A 21,519-nucleotide genomic window follows, 5' to 3' on the forward strand; every position below is an offset into this window, starting at 1 on the left:
TGTTCAGTAGTTTCATTGTGCCTCAAACAGACTTTGAGTAAGCTGTTCTTGGCTGTTTAAATTATTAGTAAAAAAAAAAAACCCGCAATGAATCATGCTGTGAAAATCAAATCTGCGCACTCTGTTTTTTAAGAATAGCGGCTTTGTTTGAGTCCTTTGAACCTCACATTAAAGTAAAGACCAGAATCCTCAGTATTTTGATGTTTATTTCATTGAACAGGGTTAGCAAATGCATTTTATTTTACAGAACATAAAAAAGAAAGGCATCTATCTCTCTGTATCTCTCTATACATGTATGTACACACACACACACACACTGTTGAATTCAGAATTATTAGGGCCCCTGTGATTTTTATTTTTATTATTAATATATTTATTTATTACATTTTCCAAATTGTTCAAAAGAGCATTTTTATTTTATAAAACTATTTTAAGGTCAATATTAGCCCCCTAAAGCAATAGTTTTTTTTTGTTTTGTTTTTTGGATTGTCTACAGAACAAACCATTGTTACACAATGACTAGCCTAATAACCCTAACTTTAACTGAATACTAGTGTCTTGAAAAATATATTGTAAAATAGTATGCACTCTTCTGGCAAAGATAAAAAATGGTTATTTAAAATTAGTTTAAATGTGTTGAAAAACATTTCAGTTAATCAGAAATTGTGGAAAAAATATACAGGTGGCTAGCATTTATATACATACAGTTGAAGTCAGAATAATTAGCCCCCTTTTAACTTTCTTTATATATATATATATATATATATATATATATATATATATATATATATATATATATATATATATATTTCTAAAATGATGTTTAACAGAGCAAGGAAATTTTCACAGTATGTCTGATAATATTTTTACTTCTGGAGTCTTATTTGCTTTATTTCGGCTAGAAGAAAAGCAGTTAGCAATTTTTTTAAACTCCATTTTAGGGTCCATATTATTAGCCCCTGAAAGCTAATTTTTTTCGATAGTCTACAGAACAGTCCATAGTCAACAATGACTTGCCTAATTACCCTAACCAGCCCAGTTAACCTAAATAATCTAGTTAAGCCTTTAAATGTCACTTTAAGCAGTATATAAGTGTCTTGAAAAATATCTAGTCAAATATTCTTTACTGTCATGGCAAAGATAAAATAAATCAGTTTTTAGAAATGAGCTATTTAAACTATTGTTTAGAAATGTTGAAAAAAATCTCTCCATTAAACAGAAAATGGGGAAAATAAACGGGGCTAATAATTCTGACTTTAACTGTATATAAATGAGCAATATCACACAAGTAGCAGTATATCATATATCGGCTCTGGTGGGAGGCATATGTTGGCTCAAGGCTGCAGGCTGAGTGCCCTGGTTCCCCCCACCAGTGACGATATACAGCCATATCGCACAGCTACAAGAGTGATATTGTGTTTATACAACAGTTTGATGGCATAATCGTGTGTACAACAAAGAAAATCAAACACAGGGAGTCTTGAAACCCTTTTGTAAGAGGAACTACTTCCGCCAATCACATCTGCAGCTGAACTCAGAATATCAGAAGTCTTTGCTACTTCACCAACGTCCTTTTAGAGCTATTATTTGAATGATTCTCTAGCATAATGTCTGAGGTAAAAACAAAACAGGTGATTTTGCTCACATTTTAAGATTATAAGCCTAAACAAAATGAAATGCCATCGGTCTACAGAGATTTTCCAGTATTTCTCTGTTGAAATCAGGATTTCACAACAATTAACCCTGAAAAAGCCAGAGCAAAGCAAATACTACCAGTTTCTGTGGTATTAATACAGCACTACAAAATACAAAAGAGAGAGGTGGACTCAGAATGTCACTTACCTGATTTGTAATGATTTGTTCAGCTGTAGTTTGAACTTTACACTGAGAAAATGTTGTTTTATGTGGTCTGTTGCCATCTTGTGGTGGAGCGTCAACTGTCACTTTGGTCTGCTCACACAGGCCTGATGGTGGCCAAAGCACTGAATCTGATGCTCCGAAATGTAAATATTTAAAATAGGCACTATCCTTATAAATAAATTGCATAGTTGCAATTAAAACAACTACATTACAGACTAAAAAAAAAACTCAAAAAGTGCATTATGTTGCCCAACAGCAGCAAGATTTGTCAAACTGTAAAGCTGGGGTCACCAATCTCATTCCTGGAGGTCCGGTGCCCTGCAGGGTTTAGCACCAGCTTGCCTCAACACACCTGCCTGGGTGTTTCAAGTATACCTAGTAAGACCTTGATTAGCTTGTTCAGGTGTGTTTGATAAGGGTTGGTGCTAAAATCTCCAGGACACCGGCCCTCCAGTAACAAGTTTGGCGATCCCTGCTCTAGAGTGTCCTCTGCTTGTTTCTGTATGTGGGTGGAATAACACAAGGGTGAAGAGGCTGTATCAGTGCTGATATTTGCAAAATATTGCACGGCTATCAGCCAATCAGATACAAGAACCAGATAGATAGATAGAACAAAGTTATATTGTGAAAAAAATATTCAAATATAAAATCTAAATTGTATTTGAATAGATTTTAAATTGTAAGTTATTTCTGGATGGTGAAGCTGAATTTTAAAATGTCAATTATAAGTTCAGGAAAAATTTCAGATTGCCACTGTCGAATACACATATTTTTTTTATTTATATTTTGTGCTAATATAACCCCGCTGGTCCTACACCACCTAACCCTCTCAGAGCTGGTTTCGAACCGGCGACCTTCCTGCATGGTTTTCGACTGTTCTAACAAGGAGGCTAAAGACCATGACCTCTAGCGTCCGTCGCTAGAGCACTTTTAGAGGTCAGAGGAGTGAGGTTTACCTGCACAGCACTTACTAGGTGGCCTCTGTTACACTTACCCCCCTAAACCTCACTCCCATCAGGGTCACGGCACCAATGTAACCCTGCCGGTCTTACACCACCCAACCCTCTCCGAGCTGGTTTCGAACCGGCAACTTTCAGCATGGGAGTCGGTTGCTCTAACAAGGAGGCTAAAGACCATGGCCTCTAGTGTCTTTCGCTAGAGCACCTTTAGAGGTCAGAGGAGTGAGGTTTACCTGCACAGCACTTACTAGCTGGCCTCCGTTACACTAAACTATATATATTTTTCAGTAGCCTTAACAAATGTTTCATTCTTGACCACCAAATACTCATTTCTTAACTCTTTTGGAGTCAAGACACTTGTATATTGTCTAAAAATAAATACAATTTTCTAATGCAAAAAAAGCTTAATTTACAATGGTAAGGAAATGTAATCAGTAGTTTACAGAAATGAAATTGTAGAAGAAATGCACATTTTAATTCATAGTATAGAATAAATGACTATATATTACATGTACTTAATCCCCAGTACATTCTAATCAATGCACTCTGCAAATTTCAATATTAATGCAAGTAATAACTAGTTTATTTAATATTTTTTAATAATTTTTTAAAAAGTAAAATAATTTTCTTTTTCAATTATGTTTTTACGCTTTTTCTTAGTCACATTCAATGACTGTAAAAAATATGGACGACGCGACAGCCCTTTTTCCCATTGAACGCCTTGAGGGCAAAACGCCTGCTTGACGGGCACAAACTGTCGCAAAAGACTGCTGAAATTGGAGCCAGACATGCGCAGAAGGATTGTCTGATGGAGCCAGAGGAGGAGCCGCGAAAATGAGCAGAGTCGAGCTTCCAATCAAACGCTTTATGTAAAATCAACTACGCCCCCCGAACTTCTCAGCATGCGTTTGCTGTCATATCAAAACAAATGGATGTAATAACGTTAACAAATATGAGGGTTTTATATATTCAATCGCGCCAGCTCCAGGCCGCAGCGCATAACTTACTCGCGGCGTCGCGGGCTGATTCCGGCTCGCATGCGGCAGCGCCTGCTCGCTCGGCCGCCGCATCTGGCTCGATTGACTCGGACTGGAATCGGGCAGTGAGTCCAGGCATCCGGAGTAGGTCCAGCAGAGGTAACATTAGTCAGTCTGAGCTCTAAGAGATAAGTCTCCGGCAGGCGAGAATCTAGCCAGAACTGTGTTTTGCTATCTGGGTGGCTAGGCGTGTATCAGCAAACTAATAAAGCCCGAAAAAAGCCCTGAACTTAGCGAATAAACAGTGTTCCACCAGGATCATGTATGTCAGAAACTATAGTTTACTGCTGAACTCATTTTGTCATGGTAAAATAACACAGAAATCGAATAATAACATTTCAGTCTACTTCAGTCTCCTGCCGAAGCTCAGACGCCGCGCTTTGAGAAACTGTTAATCACAGCTGTCAATCACGATGACACGCCCAGCATTAAATTACTGCTAAAAACAAACTGTTTACAAAAATGAAGATCTGCACCTATTTCAACACAATAACATGTGCCTTAATCGACCAGAACTATCTTTCGGGACATTTTATTGCAAGTGTAATATTTTTTTTTATTTGGGCTCAAGTCTCCTTCATTAACACGGAGGAGGCGGGCTTTATGACTTGTACTGCAGCCAGCCCCCAGGGGGCGATCTAACGGCCGAAACCTTCACTCAAACGTAGGCTTGCGGCACACTTGGTCACATTTAACAATAAAAAGTCGTCAAGCGGAACTATCGCGTGCTTCCACGCCTCCGGAGACCATTGATTGCGTTGCACACTGAGAGCGGAAGTTGCTGGTAGTCCGCAGCGGATGAATGGATTCGCTGTCCACTCTGCACTTCATTAGTGTTTGCGCAGAGACGCGTCTGTAAAACAATGAAGCGACCGAAGAGGACGTTATTCATCTCGGCTTTAAATTAACGTACACCACCGAGAGTGACATGCAGTCTTTGTAACCGTAAATGATTACAAACTAACAGAGCGAACTAAAAATCAAGATAGAGTCACAGGATGTACTTTACTTTAGGTAACGTTAGCGGTATCTATTGTCATTCTCCCCAAGCTGCAGTCGTGCTCGTCGTAATGGGTTTCCATGGGCGGAGTGTGTAAAAACCAAGGGTCTCCTTCAGTCTCGGCTCCAGCATCAGCAGCAGGTCATCATGAGGATGAGACTGAAGCTGAAGACAGTGTTTGTCCTGTACTTCATGGTGTCTCTGTTTGGGCTCCTGTACGCGCTGATGCAGCTCGGTAAGACTGCACTCTCTGTCAGCGTGGACTTGCTTTATTCTGTGTGTTTTGCATTATTAACAAGAACTAGCATGTGCAGTCTCGTAGTTCATTATACAACCACAATATTTCTCATGCCTTAAAGCAGCGGTCACCAATCTCGGTCCTGGAGGGCCGGTGTCCCTGCTGGGTTTAACTCCAACTTGCCTCAACACACCTGCCTGGGTGTTTCAAGTATACCTAGCAAGACCTTGATTATCTTGTTCAGGTGTGTTTGATTAGGGTTGGAGCTAAAATCTCCAGGAGACCGGCCCTCCAGGAACAGGTTTGGTGACCCCTGCCTTAAAGGGATGAAATTCTGCCATCATTCACTCGTCTCAAACCTTGAGTTTTTCTTCTGATGGACACAAAAGAAGATATTTAGAAGAAAGCTGGAAGTCTGTAATCATTGACATCCATGGTGTTTGTTTCATACTGTAGAAGTCAATGGTTTTCAGCTTTCTTCAAAGTATCTTTGTGTGAAACAGAAGAAAACCCTCTAAAAGATGAGTAAACAGAGTACATTTTCAAAAAATCTCATTTTTGAGATTAACAAGAGATAAAAAAAGAAGAGGTTGCATATTATCATCAATTTACAAACAATTAAACACACTTTAGAAGTTGTCCACATCCGTAAGATATTAAAATGCACTGTTAAAGGGATAGTTCATCCAAAAATGGACATTTACTCCGTATTTACTCACCTTCAAGTGGTTCCACACCTTTATGAGTTTATTTTTCTGTTGAACATAAAAGACTATATTTAGAAGAAAGCTGGAAGTCTGTAATCATTTGACGCTTTGGGTCTTAGAAAAGCGCATTATAAATTAAAAACTAAATAAATAAATAATTAAATGTATTATTACACCCATAGTGTTTGTTTTCATACTATGGAAGTCTGCGGTTTTCAGCTTTCTTCAAAGTATCTTCTTTTTGCTAAACAGAAGAAAACCCTGTAAAGGTTTGAACCATGTAAAGGTTGAGTAAATAGAGAGTACATTTTAATTTTTGAGGTTAACAAGAGTTAAAAAAGAAGAGAGGGGTAAGAATCAACAATTTACATACAATCTATCAGATTACATTAAACCATCTGTCAGGAATCTAGGGTTCATACTTGATTCTGCCCTTCTATTTGACTAACAGGTAAATTAAGCAGTCAAATCTTGTTTTTTTCCCTGTTGAGATTAGACAAAGTGAAAGGCTTTTTAATTCAAGAGATTCATTCATTCATCACGCTTGAACTATTGTAACTCAATACATATAGGTAAAGGCTAATCCTATATAAATCACCTACAAGTGGTCCAAAATGCAAATTTGAATTTGTTGTCGAACCAGAAAATGCTGAAAGTCTTACAGATCCAGACTAAAGAGAAAAGAAGACCGAGCTATTTCTTTAGTAGGTCCTAAAATGTGGATTGGCTACATTTGTCTATTTGGACAATCTCTTGAATTCTTGTTCAAAGTCACACTACATCTCTACATAAAGCTTTTAAATTGGGAGGAAATTGATCTTATTGTGCCTGTCTTTGTTTCTGCTGTATGCGGTTGATGTTTCTGTGCTATGTTAGTTGTCCTGTATGCTGTTTTATCTGTTGTTGTCTGCCTTTTATCATATATAACTCAAGGTGTGTACAGAACACTGGTCAACAACTGTTGATTTATTGCACATTATAGATAAAGTAAGAGTAAAGAAGAATTTTCAAGTTGTCCATATCCGCAATATATTAAAATGCACTGTTAAAGGGATGATTCACCCAAAAATTAACATTTACTCACTATTTCCTCACCCTTAACTCCAAATCTATGAGTTACATTCTTCTGTTGAAAGCTGAACAGCTGTAACTATTGACTTCCATAGTAGGAAAAACAAATACTGTGGAAGTCAATAGTTACAGGTTTACAGCCTTCTTCTAAATATTCCCTTTAGTGTTCATCACAAGAAGAAGGTCAAACAGGTTTGGACCGAGTGAAGGGGGAGTAGATGATGACAGAATTTTCATTTTTAGATGAACAATCCCTTTTAATACAGATGATATACATACATATAAACCTTTTATGTTCTTTTATAGTATTAATTGCTTTTATATCGCTTCTCTCTTATACATTATACATTCTCTTATACATTATAAGCTCTGTTTTAGTACCATGAAGAGAGGTTTGCTTTTTTATAATTTATAATTTGTGCATTTGTTTCTATAATAATAAAACCAGCCTTGTTTATCCTTGATATAGCTTTATTCAGTGTTGTTGGTGGTTGTTTTTCGTCCACAGGTCAGCGCTGTGACTGTCGAGATCATGAGCAATCTAAAGATCAGCAGATCTCTCAGCTGAAAGGGGAACTGCAGAAGCTCCAGGAGCACATCAAAACATCAGAGCTGTCCAAGAAGACGGATGTGCCCAGAATATACGTCATAACACCCACATATTCTAGGTAGGCCAAATAATAATAATAATATAGACATGTCAGTCATGATGTCAGTTCATTCTGTTGAAAGAACTAGCAGCGCTTGTGTGAGGTGTTTTGTTACAGGTATAATGTCTTTGCACAGCCAGTTTTAAGGCATAGTTCACCCAAAAATATTAGTTTATTTTTTTACTATGGAAGTCAGTGATAATGATTTTACAACATTTTTCAAGATATCAGAAGGATGCACCTGGACAACGCAACATTTGGGCATTCTGTGCTGAACAAACACCACAGACAGGGTGTGGAGACAGGGTGATAAAGCCAATTATGATACAGGGATGGCTAGGAGGAGATGATGGCCAGAGGCCAGCAGACAAATTTGCCCAGGATACCAGGCACACACACACCCCTAATATCTGAAGGACATCCTGGAATATTTAATGACCACGCAGAGTCAGGACCGTTTAAGTTAACGTCCCATCCGAAAGACGGTCCTCACTGACAGCATAGTGTCCACATACTGGGACATTAGGATTCACACAGACCACAGAGTGAGCTCCCTCTGCTGGCCTTTCAAGATTTACCATGACTCCCATACAGGCACTAACCAGGCTCGGCTCTACTTAGCTTCAGTTTGTGACCATGAGAGAGCTATTAGTGCGCGATTTGGCCAGTGCAATATGACAATATATTTGTATGGACAAAATAAAAAAGTTTATTGTTTCATATTAGGCTTTATCGTTTGTATTGTGGTGTCACAAAAAACATTGTTTATGGTAATACTTCTTCATAATTTAGATGAAAACAATAGTTCATGGCATAATAGGGATTCAGACAGAACAATGAATACCTGCATTGTGAGAAACTTGCAATTTTGTATTTTATTTATTTGTATTTTTATGTTGGACCAGTTATCTTTTTTTTTAAAGGGTTTTATATTTTATTATTTTTACATTTTTTTATTTCTACATTTTTACTTAAACATTTGCCCTGAAGTTCTAAATAAAGTAAGAAATATGAGTATACACAAGTCAGTACATTTCTGAAATATTTTTACATGCATGCTTTAAAATGTAAAAAAAAAAGGTCCTTTGCATGTCATCAATATATAAACTATAAATTGATTGAATTTATGAAAACGGTACTATATCATGGTGTATATCATTGGGATATTACAGGATATGAAATGAGGACAATGATGTTCATTTGAATGAGTAATGCATATTGCTGAAGCATACAGTTTTTTCCTCATTTACAATTCAGTATATGAGTTGAAAATGCTGATTGACTATGCTATGTTTGACATGAATGAATGAGTGTATTTTATATAGCACTTTACAGTATTTCTATACACCCAAAGTGCTTTGCAAGTCCACGAGTGGGTCTGTCCTCACTATCACTAGTGTGCAGATCCACCTGTATGATGCCATAGCTGCTAGAGTACAATGACACTAGTGTGCTCACCACACACCTGCTGTAGGGGATGAGAGACAGTGATAGAGCTAAGTCAGTGGATGGGATAATTAAGAGGCCCTGATAGGTGAGGGCCAATGGAGGGTTTTTTGGGGTTACACCCCTACTCTTTATGAGAAGTGCTATGGAAATTTGAGTGACCACAGAGAGTCAAGGCCTACATTTAAAATCTCATCTAAAGGTCGGTGATTGTAGGCCACATTTACACTACAAGTGACCCAATTCAGATTTTTCCTGTCATGTGGCACACATCAGATATGTTCACCTATGTGTAAGCAGGATAAAATCTTATGGATTCCACTCAGATCAGTCAGTCTTTATTTATGCGTGGAAGTAACGTTAATAATGTGAATCAGATATGTGTGCATTTGGAGCTGCAGTGTAAGCAGGTAGATTGAGTTTTTTTTTTCCTGTTAATGCAAGTCGTACGATTAAGAATGACGGTCACTAAAGACGTCAACTTTGATGCCGCTCTCAAGACCGAGTTGTGCATGAGTCTTAAAATTTAAATCTCATCTGCAAGGACAAACAGTCAAGGTAGAGAACAAGAGATAGAGCAAGATCAGCCATGTGAACAATATAAAACCATTACATACATCATGTGAACCAACTTTTTGGTCAAATTGTGTGAAAGTCACACCACATGGGCATGACAGATTTTGGTTCCTATTTACATGATAGCATTACGCAGTTCTGCTGATTTGTCGGCTGCACAACCATGAAGCAAATCACCTATTCCACCATATTCCAACGGTGCTCTATTGGATTGAGATCTGGTGACTGTTGAGGTCATTTGAGTACAGTCAACTCATTGTCGTGTTCAAGACAAACAATCTGAAATGATTCGAGCTTTATGAGATGCTGGAGGTAGTCATCAGAAAATGGGTACACTGGGCTCATAATGGGATAGACATGGTCAGCAACAATGCTCAGGTTGGCTGTGGTGCTGACACGATGCTCAATTGGTACTAATGAACCCAAAGTGTGCCAAGAAAATATCCCCCATACTATTATGCCACCAAAAGCAGCCTGAACCACTGACACAAGGCAGGAGGGATCCATACTTTCATGTTGTTGATGCGAAATGCTGACCCTACCATCCGAAAGTCTCAGAAATCGAGACTCATCAGACCAGGCAATATTTTTCCAATGTGAGCCTGTGCGAGTTGTAGCCTCAGTTTCCTGTTCTCAGCTGACAGGTGTGGCACCCATTGTGGTCGTCTGTTGCTCCAGCCCATCAGGTTGGTTGTGTTGTGTGTTCAGAGATGCTCTGCTGCATACCTCGATTGTAACGAGTGGTTATTTGAGTTACTGCTGCCTTTCTATCAACTCGAACCAGTCTGGCCATTCTCCTCTGACCACATCAACAAGGCATTTGCGCCCACAGAACTGCCGCCCACTGGATATTTTCTCTTTTTCCGACCATTCTCCGTAAACCCTGGAGATGGTTGTGTGTGAAAATCCCAGTAGATCAGCAAATTCTAAAACACTCAGACCAGCTAGTCTGGCACCAACAATCATGCCACGTTCAAAGTCACTTAAATCACCTTTCTTCCCCATTCTGATGCTCTGTTTTAAACCACAGCAAATCGTCTTGACCATGTCTACATGCCTAAATGCATTGAGTTGCTGCCATGTGATTGGCTGACGAGAAATTTGCATTAAAAAGCAGTTGGACAAGTGTACCTAATAAAGTGGCCGATGAGTGTATAATAAAGGTGAAAACCAAATATACTCAATACGATCTGGTACTGATTCTCTTTGCTTTATGTTGTAGCAATACAATACCTTAAAAATTCTGAAGTACAATAGGATTGATTGATGAATTGATATTATGATTTTAAGGGCCCGTTCTACACAACCAGTTACATTTTTATTTGACACGCAACTAAAATGGTTGACGTTGGATAAAAATGTAAATTCATTAATTCTTATTCTCATTTTGGTGGTTCCAAAGTTTTTCTTTAAGGTCAATTGGTGCATCTCTAATTAAAAATCAACCTTTATTAACTAATACTAATAATGCCCACCACTATATCATGCATCCCTACAGGTAGCCTAAGAATAGTTGTCGCTGTATAGATCTTAATGTCTCTGTTTGTCCCTCTTCATCCTCTCTCCAGACTGGTGCAGAAAGCTGAGCTCACTCGTCTAGCTCACACATTCCTCCACGTTCCCCAGCTGCACTGGATCGTGGTGGAAGACGCTCCTCAGCAAACTCAGCTCGTCTCCGACTTCCTGTCTGCTTCCGGCTTGACCTACACTCATCTAAACAAGCTGACGCCCAAGGAGAGGAAGCTGCAGGAGGGAGACCCCAACTGGCTGAAGCCCCGGGGGGCTGAGCAGAGGAACGAGGGTCTGCGCTGGCTCAGATGGATGGGTTCTACAGTTCACGGGAAAGAAGCAGCTGCCCTTGAAGAGGCCGTGGTTTACTTTGCTGATGATGACAACACGTACAGCCTACAGCTTTTTGAAGAGGTGAGCTGTTTACTTTTTGGTAGTTAAATATCAAGTCACACTTCAAATGTGAAGACATGCAGTGGAACAAAATAATGTGTCTTGCAAGTCCATGGTGCTACATACTTGCAAGATGATACACAAATAATAGTAAAACTGATACACAACAATAGTAAAAATGCATGTTTTTGAAAGAAAGCTTTTACGCTCTTATACTTGAAATTTTATCAGTCATACATCAGAATGAGATCAGTGCTTAAATAACAAATCACTCAAAATAATCTTGATATTGCCTTCTAAATAATACCCTTTGCCATATGCTGAATAAGACATTTAAGACTTGCATATGATGTTGTAAAAGTCTTCTATGTCAAATAATGATGTTATATTAGACCGTAATACCTCTACTCTTGTAAGGAATATGGTTTTATTTTATTGGTAATTCTGGAAAAGTGTTTAATCAATTAATCTAAGTTATTGCTAAAGATTTTAGGGGACAATCTAAAACATTGTATAGTTTTAATATCTCAAAGAAGTAAAAACAATTTTGCCGATTCATTCCTCTGTGGCATAAATATAGTCATAAAAGCTAGCATGGCTTGGAAGGAAAGAAGGAGGCAAGGAAATAAGATGGGAAGAAAGAAAGAAGAAAGGAAAGGAACAAACAAAGGATGGAAGGAAAGGAACTAAAGAAAGAAGAAAGCAAAGAATGAAAAAAGGAAGGAAAGAAAAAAATAAAATTAAGGAAAGAAAGGTAGGAAGGAAAAAAGATTGAAAGAGAAAGCGAAGGAAGGAAGGAAGGAAGGAAAGAAAATGAAAAAGGAAGCAGAAATAAAGAAAGAGAAGAAAAGTTGGGAGGAAGGAAAAATAAGAAAGGAAGGAAAAGTTAGGAAGGGAAGAAAGAAGGTAGGAAAGAAAGGATGGAGGAAGGAAAGGTAGAAAGTAGGTAGGAAAGAAAGAAGAAAGGAAAGGTATGAAGGAAGGAACAAATGAGAGTAGGAAAGAATGAAAGAGAGAGAAAAGGAAAAGAAAAGAAAGAAAGAAATGTTGTCATTCTTTTATGCTACAATTTTAATCTGTCTGAAATGATCTTAGTGTTGATTTGGTTCTCCAGAAGTATTTTATATTTTCAATGATAAAAAAGCTGTTTAATATTTTTTGCTACTCTGATGCATTTTCCAGAATATCTTTCGTAAACAGAATGCATTTAAAACATGTATGCAGCTTTATATGGTATACTGTAAAGTTTTTGGAAAATCCTAAATAAATGTCTATTTTCCATGATCTGAAGTCTGAAATATCAGCAATTAGTTTTGTCCTAAAATCTAAAAAGCTGCTACATTTGAGTCTTTACAACATAATTTTAATAAATGAACATTATTTACTAAAATTGTTACGTCACTGCTCCGGTTTACCCTACAGTCCAAAGACATGCGTTATAAGTGAATTGGGTACACAAAATTGGCTGGAGTGTATGAGTGCGTGTGTGAATAAGATGGTGTATGGGTGTTTCACAGTACTGGGTTGCGGCTGGAACTGGAAGAGCATCCGCTGCCTAAAACATATGCTGGAATAGTTTGTGGTTCATTTCAGTGTGGCAAGCCCTGATAAAAATGGGAAGGAAAATGAATGAATTTTACATCACCTTATTTTGCACTATAATGTGGATTACTAAAAAAAATTGCATTACTTCTGACGTTTCCACTTAATGTCATTATTCAGATGTACAAAACTAAATGGAATTTATTTATGACATCTGTACTAATAGAAGTAGATGCAAAACATGTTCAAATATTAAAGTTTGTGAAGATGTTTTGGGGAATTTTACTGAAAACTGAATGTGACAACCATTTCATGGGAGGTTTCTAGTTGAACCTCTAGGTCGGGCTGTTTTGGAAGTATAATAATATAGTAATTCAGACACATTTTATCATTGAGCTCTCAAATGCACCAACCCACATTGGGTCTAGTCTTTTCCAATGAATAAAGGGACAAAAGATTTCCTTTTATCCTCCAAAGCTCTTTCTCTTACACATGTCTTTCTCCATTCACACTGTCCTTTGGTTGTCCTCAGATGCGCTATACTTATCGTGTGTCAGTGTGGCCTGTGGGTCTGGTGGGTGGGATGAAGTTTGAGCGGCCCGTGGTGGAGGATGGGAAGGTTGTGCGTTTCCACACTGGCTGGCGTCCCAATCGGCCCTTCCCTATCGACATGGCTGGATTTGCAGTGTCCCTGAGGCTGGTACTGACCAATAAGGAAGCTCTGTTTGACGGTGACGCTCAGATGGGCTTCCTGGAAAGCAGTTTCCTTCAGCACCTGGTCACTATGGATGACCTTGAACCCAAAGCAGACCTGTGCACCAAGGTGAGTCCTTTAATCTGCTTCTGGTCTCTACTTTGCTGCATACTAAGATAATGTAACATTGTGTTACACGTCAAAACTTTCAGCACAACATTAAAGAATATTTTTAGCTGTAGTTGTGGACCTTTTCTAATTAATAATATTAACGGTTATTTCTTAATGGTAAATAGCGTTTACCCCTGCCAGCGTTTTTCTTTGTTTTTCAACCAAACATTATTTACACTTAAAATAAAATAAAATGTTTTTGCTCTGCTTGTTTAAATTCCTTCTTTTAAAATAAGCTGAAACAACACAATTCATGAGGGTTTTTTTTGGGAGAATTTAATGTTTTTTTTTTACAATTTTAAGTTGATTGAACATAAAACAGTTTACTTAATCAGTTTGCGTTGCGATGACATGAAGGGACTGTGAAACCCAGCATTTTTACAGTGTACATCAGAAGCAATGATTATTATTTTGTTTTGTCTGTTTTTTTTTACTATCAAAATACCAGCAGCCATTGACTAGACATGGGCCTGTCCAAGTTTCAGATGGTAATATTAAGTAATAATAATTCCTTACATTTACAGTATATAGCGCTTTACACATTGGGGGGAATCTCCTCATCCACCACCAGTGTGCCGCATCCACCTGGATGATGAGACGGCAACCATATTGTGCCAGACTGCACACCACACACCAGCTGATTGTGTAGAGAAGACAGAATGATTACGATAAGTGGATGGTTTGGAGGCCATGATGGACAGAGGCCAGTCTGCAAATTTGGCTTGGGATTTTTAATAGGGTTGGGTATCGTTTTTTCTTTGTTTTGTTTTTTTGATACCTGTGCTAAATCGATACTTGTAAAATGGTACCGGTGCCAAAACGGTGCCTGAACCGATACCTTTTAGATACAAAATTAATAGACAAAAAAAAAATTATATATATATATATATATATATATATATATATATATATATATATATATATATATATATATATATATATATATATATATATATATATATATATGTATATATATATATATATATATATATGTATGTATAAATAAATAAATATATATATATATATATATATATATATATATATATATATATATATATGTATTTTATCATTATAATTGAACAATAAAGATATATATTTATAATAAGTTTAAAGTAAACATCAATTCATATTTTATTTATTTGAATTGCATTAATATTAGGTATGTAACGGTATCAGAATTTCACGGTACGGTAATACCTCGGTATGAATGTCACGGTACGGTATTTATTGAATCATTTACAGGAAAAAAAAAACTTTTGAAAATACTCCAAAAAAGTGCCAAAAGTGTCAATGACATACAAATTAGCCATCTATCTGTAAGCTTTGAAACAGGAACTTCAATTTTAATAACAAAAAATTATTAAACCATGTAAAAAAAATAAAGTTTCAATTTAGTATTGTTAAAAACTCATCACATTTAACATTTAATCACTCACTTAGATAGAGATGGGTTTAAAGGAAAATTATCATATAACTATAATCTGGTAAAAGCTGGTATCTCTGGGTATTTACAATGTCCCCTGCAACAGAAAAAAACCCTCTCATTTGGGACTGAGGATTCTGGGACAAGAGAGATATGACTTGGCCCATGTTGACAGCAGTGGGGTAACGTTGTGCATTGTCTTTCCCCCACTTGAGAAGACAAACCATGAGTGAGATAGAGATCTCTTTGCGGTACAAGTCAATGTCTGCATCAATCTGAACAGTGTGCTGTGTTTCTGCAGTCCCCATGACTGTTATTAGTCGTATTCCCCAACTTGCAGGCACGTGCACACATAGGGCTCAACCTGTGCAGTGTACATGCCCTTTTTAGTCTTGGATAGAAAATGCCCTTCCAAAACGATCAAAAGTGCCCCCGCGACGCGACACAACCTCCGTCCAGTCCAGCCCTTCAGTAGGCGCGCGATAACACCTCTCTTGAGTATGCGCGCTCAACCCCCCCTCGGCGCTTTACAATACACGCGCCACAACACAGCTGATCAGAACGCGCGCGACAGCACCGCTATTCAGCACGCGCGCGGCGACAACACCCGCTTTAGGTTCGATCATTTCCATCTTTTTTTCATCTCCGCTACTAGCAGCACACTCCATTTCCGCATTACTGGATCTGTAGCGACAACAGACCGCAAAGGATTATGGCCACGCCGGGGCTGATGGGAAATGAAGTTTCAGCTACCTCCCGTTCGCTTCATTCGCCTGAGCAAATTTTCTCAGAAGACCTATAGTTTTACCGAGTCATGCGACTTCGGTAATATCGAAAAAAATTAATATTGCGGTATGACGGTATTTACAATACCGTTACATCCCTAATTAATATATTTCTTTTCCTCATTTGTTTATTAGCATAGACTGGCACTGAGTTTCGGTACCCAACCCTAATTTTTAATGACCACAGAGAGTCAAGATCTCAGTTTAACGTCATATCCGAAAGACAGCACTCACTAAGCAGAATAGAGTCCCCTTCACTAAACTGGGGCGTTAGGACCCACACAGACCACAGGATGAGCACCACCTGCTGGCGTCACTAACACCACTACCGGCAGCAGCCTAGCTTTCCCATGTGGTCTCCCATTCATCCACGATTATGTGGAGTCCTGCTTTGCTTCAGTGGTTGACAATGTAAGAGTTGCAGAGAGCTAGCTGCCGGCAATTATATGGTATGATGTTATGATAACCTTGGATAATAGTGAATTCTTTTTAAATGTTTGAGTAAAAATAACAACATTTACCCCATTGAACACAATATATTTTATTTTAGGAAACGTTTTAAAATATTTTGGAATAGTAAACCTGTAAGACTAAATAATTCAAATAAATCATTGATGTTTGCTGTCCTCATTGATTACAAAACACAGATTTTTTTTACAAAACCTCAAAAAACAAATTAAAAAACCTTCCGTATACCTCAAAACCTTGACTTTCTCAAACTACGTTACACCTTTAAACCGGTTATCGTCCCATGCCTATCATTGACTTTATTTTATAAATCACCAAGTACTACTGTTTTACCTAAAATTCTTCTTTAATGCTGAAGAGAAAAAGTCACCATCTTGAATGAGTTCTGAAGGTAAATAAACTTTCAGCAGAATTGTGTTTTAGGGCGAACAGCCACTTAAAGAATGCTTTATAAAGTCCACTTAAGTTACTGATTGCCATGACCTACTTCTACAAATAGTTGTTCAGCAATTTAAACTTGAAATTCCTGTGCGGACAATAAATTTGAAATTGCTCATGAACTAAAAGCCAGCCAGTTCCTAAACTCTGAGTGTTGCCCAACCCTTTTTGCAACGAGGGTGAGTAAAAAATAACTTTTTTTGCTGAAATAATGCTTTTTTTTGTTTTTCAATGCTCTTCTCAGGTGCTGGTTTGGCACACCCGGACTGAGAAGCCAAAGATGAAGAGAGAAGAAGCTTTGCTGAAGCAGGGGATGGGCTCTGATCCGGATGTGGAGGTGTGAGCAGAACGTGCCCGAACTTCACCAAACATCCACACTTCCATTGTGCCAAACACATTCTCTTATTTATCTGGCAAGAGCTGAAGCTTGTAATGTAGACACTATAAATGTGAACTCTGGCCTACAAACCAAAGACATGAGGAATGAGGAAAGAAAACGATGAATGCATAGATAAGAAAAGCAGGAGATGCACACAGAACAACCCGTGACTTAAATGCAAATGGCTTGCTAGAAATCATTTTACATTTCAGAATCCATGCTTATCATCTGAATAGTATTTAAATAATTTTACAGGCACACAAGTTGAGCTTGTGTCGATGTTTTTAGAAATGTATAAAAGTTTGCCTGGATTATATTTATTACTCATTGTTATGTCTATGCTCTCCATGTCTCTATTACATCAGGTGTTCTTGTCCTATGTATTAAGTCTTAAAGGGATAGTTCACCCAAACATACCAATTTCCTGACAATTTACAAGTGATTCCAATCTTTTTTCTGTTGAACACAAAACAAGATATTCAGAGGAATGTCCACAGTAGGAAATAAAAGTATTATGGAAGTCGATGACTGCTGCTCATCGACATTCTTCAGTATATCTTCCTTTAATAAGAGAGTAATTAAATGATGACAGACTTCTCATTTTTGAGTGAACTGTCTCTTAAGGATAATTCTTCGCTGATACGTGGAGGATATAAATAGATCAGAAATTGTTCCTATTTATGCCATTAATCTATGAATCATGACGGTGTGCTTTATCTTTAGTACAGTGCCATGTGTTGCGTGGCACTGGTAAAGAGTGTAAAGTACGTATGTTGTCACTTGACCCTGGAAAAAGACAGAGCATGAAAACATTTACAGAATGTGAGGACATTTTGAGCCTATTTTTTTGCACATCATGATACTGGTGGAGATGTAAAAATGTAGATAGCAGAAAAATGTAGCAGATAAGGGTTTTCAGTACAGATCATCGGATACCTTGTGTTGAAAATGTTCTGCTTTATTGATTTAAAAATGTACAGAATTGCAATGTATGTATAGATGTCAGGATTGTGCAGAATCTTTAAAGGTGCCATAAAGTGTATTGACTCAATATGTAAAATGTTCTCAGATATATATATGCATAGTAGGTTTGTGGCTTAGGTCATTTAAAAAATTCTCCATAAATAGTTTTATATGCTTATTTATGATCAGAGGAGTTACCCCTAGAATGAAAACCTTGGTTTTGGCCATATTTGGAATGGTTGTAAATATTAATGAGCTCTGCTCTGACGCTCCCTAGCCTGCGCCAGTGCCTACCCTCACACAAACAGAGCATGATGTGCTCTGAAATAAACACACGCAAAATACTTTTAACTTAACAAAAACAAAAAGAAAACTAGATGCCTATCTGGAGTAGATGCCTTGTCAAATGACAATCTTTTCAACTGAATTGAAGTAAGTTCACATTGGGAGAAAGCTATCTGTAATCAACCAAGTCTGCTCTTCCATTACTGCTCCTGAGTTATGGATTGTGAATAAAATATAGTCTAAATTATAATTATAAATGTTTGTTGCCTCATTATAAACATACTCAGCGAATGTCACAATATGCACGTTAAAATAACAAAAGATAGATTTAAACAAACCTTATTTCTCTTCGGGGTGGTGCTGAATACACATATGATCTTTGTATGTAGCGTTTTGTGTTTTCATGAGCTGTAAACTGATAGTACGTATGGCTGTCTGTTTCACAGAAAGCTCATTTACTCTTCCTGCATTTCCCATGTTCAAAATAAGAGTCACGCATAGTATACATGCATAGCAATCTCACTAGCAAATGTTGTGGCCAGTTAAATGCTGCCTGGGGTGGGCATATTAATGATCACATGTGCAATTCGCACAGTCTTGTGTTTTGTTCTTTTTGCCTAGTTTTTAACCCAGATTTTGCACTGGATTTTCATGAGAACAACGGAACAATGGTGTTTGAGGCTCATGGTATGTCTTTACAGTGTACTGAACTCTCATCATTCAGCTATGCCTCGTTATATCCAGATTATCATTCTATGGCAGAAAAAGTGAAAGTGCTTCTTCTGTTTATGAGTTGGTCACCTCTTCACAGGACATTAAATCGTCTGCATTTTTCTGTAGAAAATGTTTAATATTGAATGCATGTAAAAGATAAGAAAAATATACTGCGATGAAGAGATGTTGTGCGTTCACTTTTGCTGCTTTTAGAGTTCCTATAAATGTCTGTAAAATATGTCCTGGCAGAAGTATATTTTCCATTTGATGTATTAAATTAAATTCTTTGCAGTGACCTATTGTAAGCTAACCAAAGTTGTCAATCAATGGCAAATACTTAAGGTTGAGCAGTTTTTAGCCACATAGTTTATCCTAACAAATTTTTAAATAAAACACATTTAACATGAATTCCTAGTCAAAACCATATTAACCATGCAAAAGGAAGTCTCTGCCACATCTCCTCTCCCATCAACCACCAAGAATGAAATAATAAAATAGAATTAGTATCCCTAAGCTGTCAAACTGTATATATATATATATGTATGGCCACTTCAATAAATCCATCTTGCCAGTACTAGTTTAGACTCCATTTTGTCTTCGGAACTACCTTAATTGATGGTATAAATTTAAGGAGCTGTAAGAATTCCCCCGAGATTGTTGTCTATACTGTCGTGACCATATCTCACAGTTGCTGCAGATTTGTCAGCTGCACATCCATGATGTGAATCTTCTGTTCCGGCACATCCCAAAGGTACTTAGTGGATGGTGACTGTGGAGGTCATTTCAGTTTATTGAACTTGCTGTCATGATCGAGAAACCAGGTTAAGATGATTTGATCTTTGTGACATGGTGCAATATCCTTGTAGGCATGACAAGTTGGATTCACAATGGTCATTAAAGGATGGACATGGTCTGCAGCAGTACTCAGATAGGTTGTGGTGGCAAATGTGGCAAGAATATGCCCCCAGCATCACCAACACCAGCTTAAATGGTTGATCCAAGGTTGTATAAAAAATTTTTTCATTGTGAAATTCTGACCCCGCAGTCCAAAGTTTGCAGAAATCAAGACTGATTAGACAAGGCAAGCTTTTCCAATCCTATTTTGTTGAGCCAATTGTGGGCACTGTTGCTTTTCTGCTGCTGTAGCACATCTGCTTCAAAGTTTCAGAGAACTTCTTTTGCAGACTTAAGCTGTAATGAGTGGTTACGGTTTACAGTTCAGTTGCTGTTGCTCTATCATTCCGCTCTGACATAAGCAAGTATTGTTTACCCATATAAGTTCCACTTGCTGGATATTTCCTATTATTTGGACCATTGCTTTTAATCTATATAAAAGAAAATATTTCTTCCGAAATTGCAATGTTTGGTTTAGTTTTTGGATTATTAGAAATTGTATATTTGTATTAACTAGCAGCTGACATATAGCCAATAAAGTGGCCGGTGATTTTCTGTGTATGTACTGTATATTTCTCCATTTTAAGTGTGAAAGTCCATACACAGTTCTTCATAAAATTGAACTACTAATCTTCATTAAATCCGTCACATACGCTTTTGGCTTTTTTGTCTTTGACCTTTTTCACATTTATTTTTAAGCCATTACAATTTTATGTTGACTTTATGTTGATTTAACTTTCATCCATTTAAGTACAACTTTGAATTCTGCTTTCTGTTTGCCAACAGTTAAAAAATTTAAAGAATTCACAATTAATTTGACAATAGCACATGACCTTCATAACTTTAGCCCCTAAAAGCTTTGAAATGTGCTTTTTTTATTCCATGTTTGACGTAATCTCAACTGAAACATAAAGAGAGGGCGAAACAATTAGACAGAAATGACAAACTGTGAGCTTTGAAGGTTTAGGTCTTGTACCACGTTTGCTTTTAGAGGTTCTTAAAATTGCTAATATTAACAATTAAAAAACGTAATTAGGAAACATAATTCAAAGTATCTAAATAAGATTTTTTTAGAAGCAAGTTTACAGTTTAGACCAAATCATTCAAGTGCCGTTAAAGAGAGAGTTCAACCAAAAAAATCCTAAATTTGTTCCAAACCTGCTTCCTTTTCCTGTTGAACACAAATGAAAATGTTGGGGGAAAACAGCCATTGAGTTGCATAGTATTTTTTGTTCCTCCTTTGGATGCCAAAGGCTGCTTTTCCCCCAACACTCTTGTTTTGTGTTCAACAGAATAAAGAAATTCATCAAGGTTTAG

General features: G+C 37.4%; 1 protein-coding gene and 1 long non-coding RNA gene across 2 annotated transcripts; one reads left to right on the forward strand and one right to left on the reverse strand.

Annotated features, from left to right (window-relative positions):
• The first annotated feature begins 4,784 nt into the window (after positions 1-4,784).
• On the forward strand, positions 4,785-17,679 carry b3gat3 (beta-1,3-glucuronyltransferase 3 (glucuronosyltransferase I)). The gene is given in 5 exon segments (NM_001015059.2): positions 4,785-5,091; positions 7,381-7,540; positions 11,113-11,467; positions 13,521-13,811; positions 17,212-17,679. Coding segments are annotated over 5 exon segments (993 nt in total). The 5' UTR covers positions 4,785-5,003; the 3' UTR covers positions 17,311-17,679.
• Positions 13,883-19,810, reverse strand: LOC147843117 (uncharacterized). Its single transcript, XR_015495705.1, has 3 exons — positions 16,470-19,810; positions 16,228-16,294; positions 13,883-14,574 (listed from the first exon to the last, which is right to left on the reverse strand). It is a non-coding gene; the product is annotated as an uncharacterized LOC147843117 (long non-coding RNA).
• Positions 19,811-21,519: the final 1,709 nt, after the last annotated feature.

Source organism: Danio rerio, chromosome 7 (genome assembly GCF_052040795.2).
Source record: "Danio rerio strain M-AB ecotype USA chromosome 7, GRCz13ab, whole genome shotgun sequence".
In the NCBI taxonomy this organism is placed as follows: domain Eukaryota; kingdom Metazoa; phylum Chordata; class Actinopteri; order Cypriniformes; family Danionidae; genus Danio; species Danio rerio.